At 51.0% G+C, this 16743-nt stretch overlaps 1 protein-coding gene across 1 annotated transcript in view; it reads left to right on the top strand.

Annotated features, from left to right (window-relative positions):
- Positions 1-16743, top strand: part of ANKH (ANKH inorganic pyrophosphate transport regulator) — a 128775-nt gene that overhangs the window by 95432 nt on the left and 16600 nt on the right. The window contains exons 7-8 of the mRNA XM_059173678.1: positions 829-921; positions 4901-4996. Coding sequence (XP_059029661.1) covers positions 829-921; positions 4901-4996 — 189 coding nt within the window. The remainder of the gene's footprint in view (positions 1-828; positions 922-4900; positions 4997-16743) is intronic.

Here is a 16743-nt window from a genome sequence, read left to right as displayed (position 1 = left end):
ACAGGGAGGTCTGAGAGGGTCCCTGCTTCACGCAGCTGGAAGGTGACCAAGGGAAGGTTTGGGTCTACACAGTAGTGTTTTCGCCCAGCTGGGGACTTACCCCATGTTCCAGGCATGAGTGTAACGTTAATGAAAATAGATGAAGCCTGTACTTCTCCTTTACTAGCCAGTTAGAGTTGAACTCTGCCAAAATGTAGGGTTTGATGCTTTGTTTTCACTCGCCTTCATTTTCATTTGCATAAGAAGAGAAACTCTCATTTTCACGGAAGGATATGTTTGGTTTCCACAAGAAATATTTCTTTAGTTTTCTTAAATTAAAAATAAAAATTGGGCTATTCTGGCCGGACAGATTAAAAGTGAGTTGAGTCAGAAGGAGAAAACCATAAAGCCACCAACTAGCGCCTACTGCCAGCCACCCAGAAGGAGAGGAATGAGGCGTAGACGTGAACCCTAAGCAAAGACAACCTGGAGAGCAGAAAGGGCTCAGAATCGCAGTTCGGGACTCCAGAACTGGGCTAGACTGGAGGGTTCCATTTGGCTCAATGGAAGGAGCAAAGGTCCCTGGTCTGGTGGGCCTGGGTTCAAATCGTAGCTTGTCCAGCCAACGCCCAGGTTCGCGATCCCACTCCCATCCATGGTCGCAGTGGAGCACTTGCCACTCCCCGTTCCCTCAGTCCCGCCTGCTGCCGGCCACTGCCTCTCGCCCAGTGTGGAGTGATCCGTCTGGGGTGGCCGCACCGAGACCGCTGCCTCTGGCCCGTGGCAAGAGCGGCTACTGGAGATGCTCCCTGGGACGCCGACACTAACTGCTGGCTCTTTCTCTTGTAGGCAGTGGCGATTTTGACAGCCACATACCCTGTGGGTCACATGCCATATGGCTGGTTGACGGAAATCCGTGCTGTCTACCCGGCTTTTGACAAGGTGAGCACCTGTGCGGCGTGGTGTCGGAAACACTCGCTTTAAAATTAGCCTGTGATAGACAGGCGTCTCGGATGAAGAACATGCTGATGTTTCCCCGTCTCACCTCCCTCTGTAAGATGAATGTGGGGTGGGTCCTGGGGGGGCGTCAGGTGTCACTGTGGACGATTTCCCTCAGAAAATAACAGAAGTCATGAAGCTTACTTTCATGTCAATCCTCTAATGCCCTCCAAATGATATTCACTTGTAGGTAATTCTGATTAAGAAATGATTAAGTTTTTTACAAAGGGAAAATATAATCTCAAAAAAGTTTATTACATTGGATTTTGTTTCTGTGGTTTGTTGTTGTTGTTGTTGTTTTTTAATTAAACAAATGTTTTGCTGACCTCATAGCAGATGTAAAGGTATAGACAGGATTGAGTCCTTGAGGTCCTAAGCTTCTGGATGGATGTCTTTCGGTATACGCAGTGTCCATGCCCCCCGAAGCTGTCTGTGCAGCGGCCTGAGTCCAGGTTTCTTTGGATGCAGCGGACTTATCCCCACTGAAAGCCTCTGTTAACCACAGCTCTGTCCCCGCCGCTGCTTGCACACAACCCTTCAGACTCGCAGCCTGCGGCTAGATAGGCATTGTCCTACCAATCGTTGAACTAATGTCCTTTATCATTAAAGCTTAATGACTTGAACCTGTAGACATTTATAGCGAAACATAAGCACCAAAGATAGTGTACAATTTTTTTTAAGATTTATTTGTTTATTTGAGAGAGAGAGAGAGAGAGCACGCACGAGTGAGCAGGAGGCAGGGGCAGAGGGAGAAGGAGAGAGAAACTCAAGCAGACTCTGCTGAGTGCGGAGGTCAACACGGGGCTCGAACTCACAACCTGAGATCATGACCTAAGCCAAAACCAAGAGTCAGATACTTAACTGACTGTGCCACCTGGCACCCCTATACAATGTTTTAAAATGAAAAATAAGGGGGTGCCTGGGTGGCTCAGCCAGTTAAGTGTCTGCATTTGGCCCAGGTCATGATCTCAGGGTCCTGGGATCAAGTCCCGTGTTGGGCTCCCTGCTCAGCAGAGAGTCTGCTTCTCCCCCTCCTGTGCCCCTCCCCACTGCTTGTGCTCTCTCTCTCAAATAAAAAAATAAAATCTTTTTAAAAATACAGTGAAATGAAAACTAGGAAAGAAGCACACACCTGCACTTGTATTTTTCACATCAACCCTTTGCCTTGAATTTCTGTAGAACCAGCTCAGAGCCATTTTATCTGATCCCAACAAGAGCCCTGGGATATGAGGAGAGGCGGCCTCTTTGCTAGGGACCCCAGCCGATGAGCTCTGGCCGCTCGGGCAGCGTGGGTTCTGGCTGGCTGAGGCTGGGCTCCCTCCTCGCCTCACTCCCACCCACTGCCAGATCCGCGTGGGCATCCGGAAGCCCGGGAAGTCCACAAAGCAAGGCCCAGCCACAAGCTGTAAGGGGCGCTCTCTCTCCACATAGCATCCGGCTTCTCAAATGTGTGGTTGTCTGTGGGCACAGCCTGTGGCGTGGAGCCCCAGAGAGGTTTCCTCTGCACCTCGCACCCTGAGCCAGGGCACTCCCCAGCAGACTTTTCTCCTGGCAGTCCCTGTTTGCATGAGTTTAACCCCATCTATGAGCAGACGTCGCTGCTTTCCTTTCTAGAAGTAAATCCTAGAAAACCGAGATGGATATACATCTTTTTGCTAAATTTCTAGCTCTTGGAGAATCAGATTATATAATAAACCTAGAGGAGAACAGCAGATACTAAATATTAGGAACTCCTGGCTGGGAAAGTCTCATCTGGAATGTTTTTGGCTACCTTGAAATAATACCACTTAACAATAGCAATACAGCACTGTACGGTTTCACGGGGAGCATCCAAGGAAAACTTGGTTTTGCCCGTGATCACCCGGGTTAGGTGCTGTGAAGCAACCCCTGTAGCGAGCGTACGTCTCGCCAGCAACTGCGGTCACACAGAATCCTTCTGGAGCCTCCCTCTTTGTTTCTGGGCATTCCAGGGAGCGCCTCCGAGCCGTCCGTGTGAATGCTGTCTATTCACCCAAATCTGAGACACCTCTGTGCGGACTTGCAGAGTTGGCTGCACTGACAATGGAAATCCTAGCCTCTTTGTGCGTTCCAGAATAAGGGATTTGACATTTCTTGCATAACTTCTGACGGTTCTCGCTAAATATCCACTGGGAGCATTTCGCAGTCGTACATAATCTCTCCGACGTTCAGTTATCATCTGCAGAAGAGTCTGCGTCTAAGCGCATTGGGCAAAGAAAGCGAAACACGCCTGCCAATCTAATGATACATGCTCCTTTATTCCAACACTGCTGCCAGAAATACGCACTGTTTTTGAAATGAAAGCACACCTGGGGGTCTCTGGCACCACCACCCTGCTGTCCCACCACAGGTGACATGTGGCACACCACTGTCCCACCACGGGTGACACATGGGGCATGCCGCTGTCCCACCATAGGTGACATGGCTGATGCATCAATGTCTCACCACAGGTGACATGTGGCGCACCACTGTCCTATCACAGGTGACGTGTGGCACATGCCGCTGTCCCACCACAGGTGACACATATGGTACCCTGCTGTCCCATCACAGGTGACATGAGTGCTTTGAGGTTGTTTGATTCTTTGGGGTGAGCCCCCTGGGCACCTCTCTCACGGGTCCCCCAGGGCCAGAGAGATGGAGATATGCCCCTACCGTGACTTGCACTTCACTGTAGCAGCCGAATCTGTTACTGAGAAAAGCAGATTCACTTTAGAGGCTGGACTTAGGAAAACATAGGCTCGACCAGATGTTTGTGCTGGAGGCATCATGGGGAAGGATGTGAGAGATCTCCGGCAGCCTCCAAAGGAAAGGAACTGTCAGAAGCTCTTTTCCGAGTGGAACCTGTCTGCGCTCTGCCTCTGTGTCTTTTGTTCAGCGAGACGCAAGCCACTTGCTGGGGGCTGGCTTCTGTCGGTCACCTCTGGGACTGACTGGATCCGAATAGAGGTGGGGGGCTCTTTCCTCCGCTGGTTTTCATGGTGAGGGACCAGACACTTGTCTGATCAGGTGGTGGGCATGCTTCACGGTGGCGCTGGGATGGTCTCAGGAAGCCTCGGGAATATGCAAGAGGACATTTGAGCTGTCCGCACTCTTTGCTTAAAATTAAGCGTTAACAGAGACGGGCACCTTCTCTACTCAAGAAAGATCATGCTAAGTGGCAGGAGGGAAAGAGTAGGGTGAGGGGCACAGTCCTTTATCCCAGAGAGCCAGTGCCTGCCTCACAGGCTTCCATGCCTGCCCCCCGAATACATACCCACGCCCAGAGAGCTCTCGGGTTGACCAGCACTCCTGCAAGCGGGACCCCAGGGCAGTTAGGAGTCAAGGATCAGAGAGGCTTTCAGAAACAGATGGGCTGTGCCACTGACATGCCCTCCAAAGGGGGCTTTGAAAATTAGAAGATCCAATGGGACAAGGAGGAGCAAAGGCACGAAATGGGAAAACACCACGGGTGTTAGGGGCAGAGCAAGAGCTTCTGTCTGGAATCCGAGGGGGGTAGTCAGCATCAGGGCAAGCAGGACTGAGAATGCCCACCCGTCCTTCCGGTCTGCTGGCGGGGAGGATGGGGTCCCAGAGGGGAGCCGTGGCTTCGAGGAGATGTCAGGTGACCAGGAGGGGCCGCACAGGTTGGGACCCTGGCCGAGGCTGGGTGGGGGCCCGGTGGGGGCCCGGTGGCAAGGGGAGCGCACATTCAGGAGACCCTGGCCGGCGTCCATCTATGACTTCCTCTGGTTCCTGTTCACGTCCAGCAACCTGACCACTGCCTGAGAGAGACAAAGTGACAGCCGTTTTCCCAGCTGTCAGGGGACATCTATACCTGAGACGCATCAAATAAAACCAAAACAAGACATTCTTCAAGTGGCATGTGTGGTCAGCCGAGGGTAACCTGTCCTCCTCTTCCCCCTAGAATAACCCCAGCAATAAACTGGTGAGCACGAGCAACACCGTGACCGCGGCCCACATCAAGAAGTTCACATTTGTCTGCATGGCCTTATCACTCACGGTAAGGGGAGAGACCGACAACCCCACGCCCCCTGCCAGCGTTGTTTCTGGGAAAGGGGAATGGCCATTTTAAAGGGAGGACTGTTGTGCTCCATACTTGTGATGCTATACGGAATTAATTAACAACCCAAAATATGAACAGTCGTTCCTTAGGGAGGTCGTTGAATCTAGGAATAAAGAGTAGACTTCTGGCAGGTCTGGGGACTACTAACATGCTGAAAGAAGGCAGACTTTGCCTTTTTTTTAAAAAAAAAAGGCAAAGTTCTTTTGTTTGCTTTTTTTTTTTTTTTAAAGATTTTATTTATTTGACAGATAGAGATCACAAGTAGGCAGAGAGGCAGGCAGAGAGAGAGGAGGAAGCAGGCTCCCTGCTGAGCAGAGAGCCCGATGCGGGGCTCGATCCCAGGACTCGGAGTTCATGACCTGAGCCGAAGGCAGCGGCTTAACCCACTGAGCCACCGAGGCACCCCTGCCTTTTGTTTTAACAGTACTCTTGTCTTACTGAATAACTTCTGATCTCATTTTCAACATTCAGAGTCAAGCGTATAAACATCCCTGACCCTCTTCCAAATTGAGTTGGTGTTACTTGAGTTAGCGCAGTAGGAGCTCCTCCCTCCATCCCACTTACGCTGCTTCCGTCTGCTGGCCTGTAAGATCCCAGGCCCTGGGTCCCAGGCCCTGGATCCCAGGCCCTCGCGGACGTAGCCGTGAGCCCCAAGGACAGCCCCGCGCTCTGCGCACAGCCTACATAAACAACACGCGTTCTTTATCCATCCCCATGGGTAATTTCAATGTAAAAAATACTGTTCAAGAAACTTGGAAAAAATGTGTACATGGTCGATAGCCCAAAGCACATGGTATATAATTGAAGGTTGTTTATAGTAGCAAAACAGAAAGAAAAGCACTTTCATAAACAAACTTACAGTGTAGACCATGCCCTTTGAGTTCTAAAGGTGGAGATGACAAGGAGGTAAAAAGAAATGCAGGTCTCTCTCTCTTTTTTTTTTTTTTCCTTTTAAGATTTTATTTATTTAGAGCGCACTTGAGGGTCCGGGCATGGGCAGGGGTGCAAAGAGAGAGAGAAAATCCCAGACTTCAGAGAAAATCCCAGACTCCAGCTGAGCGCGGGATCCAATGACGTGGGGCTCGAGCTCATGACCCTGAGATCGTGACCTGAGCCAAAATCAAGTCTCAGAGGTCCAAAAACTGAGCGACCACAGGCGCCCCAAAATGCGGGTCTTTTGAACTCAGTCCAGTCTTCCTCTTTGTTGTTGGGCTCCACAGTTCCTCCTAAGTCCTGTAGAAATTCTCTGTTTATAAAGTACAAGTATGTTCCGGAAATGCCAGGGGTGTGCAACTCTCGTCATTGAAAACCAGGGCAGAAGGGCTGGTTACGCTGATGAGAGGAACACGGTGACTCTGGCCCCTCTTCCTTTCGTCACAAGAACTGTTGGCTTGATGAGCCCTGATGGTGATCCTTATTTATCATCGAGCCCTAAGCTCGTTTTAAACCTTTGATGGATATTTTTCCAAAGCTCATGACTTAATCTTTGATCCACGGATCCTACGCCTGAATAGATTGTAACAAGGGCAACATGAGACTAATAGCCGGTCACGTCACCCATCGTGACCTTGCGTCCTCAGCAGCCCCTTGCCCCAACCTGCCCCTCCTGTCAGTCCCTCCCTCCTGACTCTGCTGGGGGAGGCGGGGGAGGGGCGTCAGGAGCACCTTCTGTGCCACCTCGCCCAGGAGGAATTCCCAACAGCGCGCCTGTGTCGTCGGTTACCCCAGAAACCCTGCTCCCCTATTTGTGTTACTTCTCTATGGTGTGCAAGTTTTTCCATAGTTCCCTAAAATATTAGGAAAACAGTGAGCAGCCTTGAAACTGTTTAAAAGAGTATTTTAGAAAAAGCTGAGAAGGCTTCTATTCCAGGAACAGACCTCAGCTTTTGGAGACGATGGGAAATGATTGGAAGTCAAAAGTTGAGTTGAACCTAGTGCCAGGTTCTGTGACTTGGCCCTCATCCCTCACTGAGCGCCAGAAGCTTCTAGTTGTCACTGGCTCGGCGATCCGGGTCTGACCTCCGCTGTCTGCTCTCACTCCGGGTAAACTTCTTGCCCGGCTACAGCTGAGTCGGATGGAGAACTCCACCAGCCTGGGTCTGAGGCTGTTTCTTCTCTGGTCTGGTGCGCGGGCAATAATCTGTCACTCTGAGACAAGCAACTGGTTTGTTTCTGAAATGGTGATAACTTAGAAAAATGCCTAGATTTCCCAGATGAAGACTTTATTTATTTCATTATTCTACTCGCATCTTCCTTCCTGTAACTGGAGTGTGTCAGGGTAGATTTTCCCCACAGAAATGGAGACTCAGAGTCCTTCCTTGGAAAAAAACTTGGAGACAAGCGAGCCAAAACCCTTCCTTTCTTAGAAGGGGAAGGGGACTCACAGAGGATTAGTGACTCACCCGAGCACCTGGAACAGAACCTGCCAGAAGCCAGCCTCCAGGCCTGCTCTCCGGGCCCTTTTGTCACAACTGTGAAGTTTTCAGCAGGTAGGAACCGTTCTCTGGCCCTGAGCCTCCAGACGCGGGCGTCATGCTTGAAATGGCGGTTTCTTTCACACAAAAAACAGGAGTATTTGAGTTAGCTGCTTGGGAAGTGTCTCACATACATTACGCTTGCAGTGGTTCAGTCCATTGGTTCAACAAGTTAGCCACAGGATTGACCTTAAAAGACATAGGGGGAAAGTAAGCAACTTTTTTTTTAAATATTTTATTTATTTATTTGAGAGAGAGCTTGAGCAGGGGGAGGGGCAGGGGAAGAGGGAGAAGCAGACTCCCCGCTGAGCAGCGAGCCCTGCATGAGGCTCAAACCCAGGACTCTGGGATCATGACCTGAGCCGAAGGCAGACGCTTCACTGACTGAGCCTCCCAGACACCCCTGTAAGCGACTTTTTTAATTTGGAGTATAACTGACACACAATGTTACCTTAGTTTCAGGTGTAGGGTTGGTTTCTGGTTTTTCTTTCCTAAATTAAATGTTAAGCTGTCACTATAATGTGTACGTTCCTTTTTGTAGCACTTTCTGTATTTAGTCTTCACATCTGTCGCTCCTCGTAGGCTCTGAAGTGCCCACATCGGGTGTGCGACGTAGCCTCCTTCCGCCCCCAGGGCCAAGCGTCCTGTCTGATAAAGGAGGTGCTCAATAAACCGCCACTTAAGACTCACCTCTGAGTCAAAGGTACCAATGGTACCCACCCCGGTGAACGACAGTCTCTTTATTCGCCCTCAGTTTATCCGACTTTTAAAACTTTTAAGAGGTCCTTTCCTCTCAAGTCCATTTTTGTTTTGTTTTAAAGATTTTATTTATTTGACAGAGAGAGATACAGTGAGAGAGGGAACACAAGCAGGGGGAGAGGGAGAGGGAGAAGCAGGTTCCCCACTAAGCAGAGGGCCTGATGCAGGACTCGATCCCAGGACCCTGGGATCATGACCTGAGCCAAAGGCAGACACTTAACAACTGAGCCACCCAGGTGCCCCCCATTTTTGTTTTTTTTAACTTTAAGACTTCTTAGTGCTGGGGAACTAACATCACCGAAGGCCACCAAAATACTCAAGAGCAGTGCACATTGTTTTTATTCCAGTGGATGAGGTTACATACAGACTCTTTCTGAGCTTTCTGAGCTTTCTGATGGTTCCAGAACCTTCTGTACATCAACTGGGATCAGAGCATTCTCTAGCGCTCTGCTTCTTTGGGCTCGCTGGCTCTTCTCCTTGGGTCTTTGAGAAGAGCTGACTCCAGAGATTCTACAGACCCAGGGATGCTGACTCTTTTTAAAGAGAAAATGTGTGCTGTCTATAACAACAACAACAACAAAATCCATCTTTCCATCAGAGTGGGCTCATTCTTGGAGCCCTGACATTTTGGGGGTCAACATCCACCTTGGCTTGTGAAAAATATGGCTGTGTCACCTTGATGGTTAATAAGACACTAATACTCCAGTATGCTACAATGCACATCGTTATTCACACCCTAGTATGGATTCGCAATGTAGTTCAGAGTTTCTATCCTACTCCAAAAGTGGGTTCTGCCTCATGCGCTTATCTGGGAGTGTTCCTTCACGGAAGGCAGCAAACGTCTGTGAAGAGGGGCTGAGGAGGCGGGTAGAGTTGAAAAGGACAAATACTCTGGAAGCATCTTCCTTTTGGCCCCTCGGAGCTGCCTTCAGGAAGAAGCGCTGATGGTCCCGTTTGATGGCAAGGAGGGTGAGGGAAGGGGGAGCTTTAGATCCTTCAAGAGATGAGCTTCAAAATGGTAGAACTGTCAGGTCAACTGGGGTCCCCTCCGTGGCAGCAAAGGAGCAGACATGGATGCAAACCATGTTAGCAAGATGACTACAGACGGCCCAGCTGCTGTTTGGAGTAAAGGAACACACGGCTCGGAAACGTACACAGCTTAAAGCAATTTGGAAGGAAGACTTTGGATAGTGGGCTGCATTGCAAGAGCCTGTGGCGTGGTGGCCACACAGAAGAGGGCACATGGCAGAGCAGCCATCAACCATGCCCACAGCAAGGCTGAGCCGGTGCTGGGATCCGAACCAGTGGCTGGTCGTGCCCCGAACCTTCTGCTAGAGCCTGGGTCTCCATCACTGCTGTGACTGATGTGAAGCCCAGTGATAATCACTATGTACTAAAGGCTGTTTCTCTAGCAGAAAACCATGGGGAACACAAGCTGGAGGAGGTGGTGATGAGCTTGCAGTCAGGAAGCAGGAACAGCATTCATTCCTCTTGGGGAAAGGCACTGATAATACCAACTGTGCAGAAACTCACCCTCTTATTAGCTAGCCTCTCTGGATTTACCCTGAGTCCTTCCCAGGTTCTAGATTTAGGGGTAAAATAGGAACCACTAACCAGGGTAGGATGTGTCTTCTCAACAATCCTTTTGATATATAGACAATAGACTTCGATTCCTGGGTGCTAGGCCAGTTTGGTGAAGCCAGTGGATTGACTTGCTAAATTTATCAAACTGCCAATCCACTCCAGATATTTTTTTTTACCTATTTCTTTCTTTCTTTTTTTTTTTTTTTAATTTATTTGACAGAGAGAGATCACAAGTAGGCAGAGGCAGGCAGAGAGAGAGGAAGAAGCAGGCTCCCTGCTGAGCAGAGAGCGTGATGTGGGGCTCAATCCCAGGACCCTGGGATCATGACCTGAGCCAAAGGCAGAGGGTTAACCCACTGAGCCACCCAGGCACCCCTCTTTACCTATTTCTAAACTTAATCAAATTAAATGGAGAAGTCTTAACATCCTTAGTGATTTTAGTTGACCAATTTCTATTTTGATTTCACAATAGCATTTTAAGAACATTTGGTATTCTCTTAAGCTTCTTTCTGCTCTAGCTTTGGGGAGCAAGTGCCAAGAGGGCGGCCTCTCTGCTGCAAGAGAGTTGGAGAAGAATCCGTGCAAGGCACAGGCTTGGCTGCTGATGAGGCCTCCCCAATCCCCTTTCTACAAAATGGAAATGGTTATCTGTCCAAATGGATCTTGGCAGGCAGAGCGAGGCGGGTACTTTTGTGCAGTGAACAACCTATACAATCATACCCAGCATCCCTTTAATCCAGAGAAAGACAAGAGGGGAAGATGAAGAGTGCGGGTCAGAAGGAGAAGGGGGAGAGACTGTAGGTTAGAAAATGAACAGAGAGGTTGGAAGTCAAGGCAAAATGGAGTAGCGACAGAGGTGAGGGACACAGATAGGTCAGGAGGATGTGAAGGCCCCAGAGACCCCAGGGCCCTGCCTATCCTCCCAGTACAAATCACTATAAATTCTAGAAGAGTTAAAAAGACAAATTTTTAAGAAACCAGTGAATTTGACAGATTGTCAGTTGGCCAATTAAGCTTTTCCAGTTTTAAAGGCTTTCAAGAAGGCAGGTATAGAGTGAGCGTCTTCCCAGATTCTCCAGAGGTGGCTTTGAGACTCCAGATTCAGACCCTGCCGAGGTCCTGGGATTGTGCCAGGGTCTCCAGAGTATACCCCACTGGCCTCCCTCATCTTCAACAAACGGAGGCTGTTTGGTGGTGTGTACGTGTGTGTTGCCGTCACTTAATGTGGGGAGAGAAGGTTGCCACCAGCTACCAGTAGACAGCACTGCCTCACACAGTAGGGTTCTAGGCAGGAGCTGTTACTACTGGAGAATCTGGTTCTTTCTAAAAACTTAAAATAGGTTTTTACTCCAGATCCTCCTAAGCTTTGCTTTTTTGACATCATGGGTAGTAAAAAGGGAAAGTGTGACTCTGCCTTCAACCCTGAATTGTCTGTTCTGAACTCTCATGGCTTGAATTGTGTCCACCAAAAATTGCTGTATTGAAGTTCTAGACCCCTCTCAGTCCCTCAGAACGTGGAAATAGGTCTTATTTGGAAATAGGTTAAGATGCGTTCCCAGTAGGTGAATAAGGAAGGTGTGGGGACTCTAATTCAGTAGGACTGCTGGTCTGACGGGGCGGGGGGGGGGGGGGGCATCCAGACCATGTGTTGCGGCCAAAAGCCAGGACAGGCCTGGAGGGGACCGTCCCCAGACACTGCAGACTGATCGCGGCACTGCCCCCCTGACTGTTGGACTCCAGGCCTGGGAGGCCAGAACCTCGAGCTGCCCTAAGCCTTCCGGTTTGGGGAACTCACACCACATTGTTTCCCAAAGAAAGAATCTTCCTGTAGTCACTGAAGGCCACGTGAATTGATCAGCCAAACGTAACAATTCTACAACTTGTTTTCTTTTTAATCTCCCCACTTACTGTTTCCATAAGACATCTCTATTCTTTTATTTCCCAATTCTCCATGTAAGATAAAAGTATTATTCGTGGGGACGGGATGGTCCCAGATTGATGTGATTAACTATATCTCTGCTGATGTGGGTTTTTTGGGGCTTGAGGGGCGGGGTGGTGTTGGCATCCCAGCGTCCAGGAGAAGCAGCCGTGTTCAATTTAGGTAACTTTGCTCTCTGGCTTTGTTTTGCTTTCCACTAATCGAATGACCTAGAGCCTCTGCACCAGGCCCTCCGTCACGAACACTGGGAAGCCAAAACACATTCCCGCTTTCCTGGGAACAAATTCAATCGTATTTATTCCCCCAAATTTTCTCAGAACATTGATACTTCCACTTCTTCCCCCTTGGATCTTATAAATGGTATCTGATTTGGCACAAAATGATACAGATTACTTAGTTTCGGTTTACCAGGTCTGAACACACCTGTGTTGTGCAGAGAGCACACGTCCCGGTAAGATGCGGTCATCCCCACCTGGGGGTGCGGCAGAGTCCCCATTGGCCGGAGAATCCCGGCCGGCCCCGCATCCCTGGCATGCTTCCCAGGCTCCCCCAGGCTCTTCTGGCGCAACAGCAGGTTGATCAGAGTAAGATGACGGTCGTGAACTGTTGCTCCGGCAAAATGGCAAAGTAACCCAGTGGGGATTCATTCGCAGATGTGGAGGAGTCCTCTTTCATGACTCTCTGGGGTTCTTTCAAGCGGTTTTTATTAGTCTCCGCTGACAGTCAGAGCCCGTCCAGACCCTCCCGACAGCCGTTCACAAGAAGATGCACGGACAGCACGAGGCTGAGGTCCGCGGCTTCTCGGGTTTCTGACCGCAGTCGCGCTCACACAGCACCAGGCGCGTGGGGCCCTGAGCGTGTGCGTGTTCCCGCTGGCCCGAAACTCTGGGTGTCCTCTTGATTGACACTGGTAGGATACGTAGGGCGTCAGCAAAGCCGGCGGCAAATATCTCCGTGATCTCGAAGAACGCCACGCAGACGTGTGTACCTCAAGCTGTGTGTGAGATGAGCACATGGAGGACATTAGACACCAGTTCGCACGTTAAATGGTCATTTTGTGTGCTTACCGACGCCGGAGACCACAGGACCCGGGAACAAAGGGGAACAATCAAAAAACACTCAGGTCACACAGGTATGTCATGGCTCTGCCTCTTCCCGTTCCCCTGCCCCTGGAGGTGGACTTGGAAGGTGACCTGGAAAGTGCAGTCGCTTTTAGGTAACGGTGGATGGCCTTTGCCTCTCTTTCATCGTCCCTGAGAGACGGCTCTTACCGGATGGGGCTCGGAGAGCTCAAGAGCCTCACAACTCCGGGAGGGGCTCGGAGGCAGGGCTGCGTGTTCACTGAATGGCCAGGGGGCCAGGGAGAGGGATTGACCTCCAGCTGGAATTCAGTGCCACAGAGTGTGGTGTTTACCCATGTGTCCCTGAGGCCCCAGCGCCTGGGGTCAAATACTGGCTCCTCCCTGCACCTGCTGGGCAGCTTGGAAGGTCATCCGAAACAGCCTCGGCTTCCCTGGCTGCCAGAAGGAGATGATAAAAATACCCACCTTGTAAGACCTTTCAGCTTAGCTCGAGTCAGGCAGGCTGTGAGCCAAGAGCGCGTTCCCGTGCTTGGGGAGTCCCCAGACACACAGGATTCCAAGGGAGCATAAAATGTCTGCCTATGTAAACAAGCAGCTCTGGGTACCTTGGATGCCAGTGAGTGCATCTGTGAATTTTTCTAGTTTTACTAATCTATCCTTCCAAATTTCCATGGGAATTTTGGGGGCATTTCAGCAAAAATCGGCATCTGGATCGATTTATACATATCTTCTATAGAAGGACATGACGCATACACAAGACGTATAATGCATGCACCATTTTTCTCCCTGAGGCCCGGGAAAGCTCTTCACATGTCCCATCACACCTTCCTGTCTGCAGGCTCCAGGGCGGGGTACAGACAGTGCCCCCTCCAGCTCAGAAATGTCTGTCACCCCACAGTCTGCTGTGACCCTGCAAGAGAAATCGATGTTTCTCAGTCTTCTGGCTCAGAAGTCCAGTATATCTGTAGACACCAACCAAATATGAGACGTGCCCGCATGGGAAGAGTTTAAGCCACACACGTGTGCATCGCAAACATTGTCCAAAGCCTGAGCTTTGGAATGAAGCACGAGGCTCTGCTGGTGGCGAGCCTTCCACCAGGCTGGACCCCTGCTGCCTGCCCGGCTTTGAGGCTTCCACGGGGAAGTAAACACACCAAGTCTCTTTGCTCGTGGGATTTCTCATCTGGAGAAGACAGGCAGGGCACGGATATGACGGAGTCGGGCCTCGGGGTCGTTCCTCTGGCTGGTGCAACAATCACCACAGACCTGATGGCTTAAAAAACCACCGGAGTTTACTCTCTTGTTCTGGAGGCCAGGAGCCGAAATTCATTGGACAGGGCTGCTGCCAAAGGGTTGGGGGGCTCCCTCCCTCCTGTGGCTTCAGAGAAGGGCCTGGTCCTTGTGCTTCCCAGCTCCCTGAGGCGGCTGCCTTGGTGGACCATGGCACTCCGGTTTCTGGCTCCCTGCGCGTCACCCCACCCTCTCTGTGCGTGCCTGGACCCCCCCTTTCCCCGGCCCTCATGTGATGTTTAGGGCCACCCAGACATTCCCAGATAATCTGATCTCAAGATCCTTAATTTAATCACACCTGCTGCTCTATAAAGTGATCGATACTGGTGTGGCCTGGGATCTGGAAGGCAATCTATCTTTTCACGGCCCCTCTGCAAAGTGCACAGGGTGCTGTAGAGAAAAATGAACGGCAGCAGCGTGAGGGGGAGGCCGTTTCGGACGGGCAGCCGGGGAAAGCTGGGCTGAGCGAACACATCGGTGTGCAAGCAGGTGCCTGTGTGCTCTCCTCTCTTCCGGGTGTGTGAGGCCGTCTCTCTTTGGAGAGCATTCCGGCCCCTTTCAGAAGCCCCAGCACTACGCGGTCTTACCTCTTTTCCACAAAATTTGAAATCTGTTTTCTTTAGGTCATTGTTTTTTGTGTTTTTGTTTTGTTTTGTTTTTACTGTCCCCGGTTACTAGGGGGAGGGGGAGGTGGGGGCCAGTCCCTCACTCCCATGTGAGCCTCCTCCTCCTCCTGGCAGGTCAGAGTCCCATCCCGGAGGCTGTCCTCCATCTCCGACCCCAGCTTCCCGAGACAAGCCTTGTGCGGGAAGGATTAGGGTGGAGGCTGATGCACAAACAGTGACCGAGGGAGTGGTCTGTAGAAATCAGGCATGGGATTGCAACACACCGGGCTGCCTCTGCCACCCTTGCCTTCCAGAGCCCCAAGCCTGGAGAGACATGGAGGCCGTCAAGGGCTGGAGGCCACTGCAGAATTTAAGGCGAAGATATCTGGTATTGAAAACATGTTAATCCTAAAGCTGCAGGGCTTCAGGCCGCGAGGGTCCCTCCAGGAGGGGCAGAGATCGAGAGAGCAGCGTCAGAGAAGGAAGCAGACCGGTGCTTTCTCTGGGACGTGCGAGATAATCCCTTTCGGTGAGGTTCAGATGATCCTGAAATACTTCTTATGCTGTTCACACTAGATAAGTCCCCAGGAAGCACAAATCCTAAAGCTACGAACAGGAGCTCGGCTCTGCCTCCTCGTCCCTCCAGCTCCCTTTGGAAGCTAAGTCGCTGTCCCCATCAATACATAGAGCATCCCAAATCCCGGCCAGCACCCGGCTCTGGCCACCTGCTGCTCTCTGGGTCCGAGGTGCTGCTGGCAGAAAAAGCAGCATCTTGGGGAAGGGAGGTGCCCTGCTTGCAGGCTGGGGACATCTCCATGACCCGCACTGCCGGCCGCTGCTCCCGTGTCCCCCGTTAGGAGCCATTTTGCATTATTTAAGGGCCAGTGTTGCATCCTGGGCTCTAGATGAATGCTCCCATGTCCCGTGTCCATCTACTTTCCACGTGTAGAGGGGAGGGCCTCACATGCTCTGGCCGCACGTCCCTCCTCCCCTCTTGGTGCTTCGTGGGGTCGCATAGCACATCACCCCGTAAGCATCAAGAATTCCTGCTTCGGAACATGCCCGGTTCAGGGCTGCATGTCAGTAAAGCCCGTCTGGCTGTGTGCCAGGGCGCTGCCGAATCTGAGCAGGCAAACCAGGGAAAGCCCACTGTCCCGTGACACCTTATCCGGCTGGCCCTGTCTTCAAAGACTGAAACATCTAGCTCATGAGAGTGACCCAGTCTCACCTTCCTGCTGCTGAACTTCTCTGCGGGCTGTCCGCCCCTCGGCCATCGGGGCAGCGGACACTACGGGCCTTATTCCGGCCACAGTACCATGCTGACCCTGTGTCCCCAACAAGGACGGCCTGTTTGAGGCTTTGTTCTGCCTGGTGGCCCCACCCCCGCGCCTGGACACTGCCCGCCCGTTGTTCACATTATCCGGGAGAAGAAAATGACCCTCTTGTGCATGGGGAGGACAAAAAGGACCCAAGGTAAATAAACTGAATTCGAAGCTTTCTCCCTCGCTGCCCCACAGTGTGTAGCGACAGAAGGTTCTTGGTGCGTGATCAGAAGGGGTAAGAGCTGCTCCTTCCCATGAAGCTCCGCTTTTCCTTCCCACTTTCGCCAGCATCTGCTTTTTAAGGAAATCCTCATGGCCCTGCAGATTTGTGGGGCTTACTGGTTTGTTGGGAAGAACTCTGAGGAGGTGAAAACAGTGACGGTTGGTGCCCAAAATTCCACCAAAAACTTCATCATGAAATGACAGTATAAAAAGGTCTTTTCATTGCAGTAAAATGCGCCCAGTGGAACACTTAACATCTTTTTTTTTATTTAATTTTTTTTCAGTATTCCATAATTCATTGTTTATGCACCACATCCAAGTGCTCCACGCATACGTGTGTGTCCTCCACAATACCCACCACCAGGCTCACCCAGCACCCCCCCAGCCCTCTCCCCTCCAAAACCCTC

This window comes from Mustela lutreola, chromosome 5, assembly GCF_030435805.1.
Source record: "Mustela lutreola isolate mMusLut2 chromosome 5, mMusLut2.pri, whole genome shotgun sequence".
Lineage (NCBI taxonomy): Eukaryota > Metazoa > Chordata > Mammalia > Carnivora > Mustelidae > Mustela > Mustela lutreola.
This window is presented reverse-complemented; position numbering and strand designations above follow the sequence as displayed.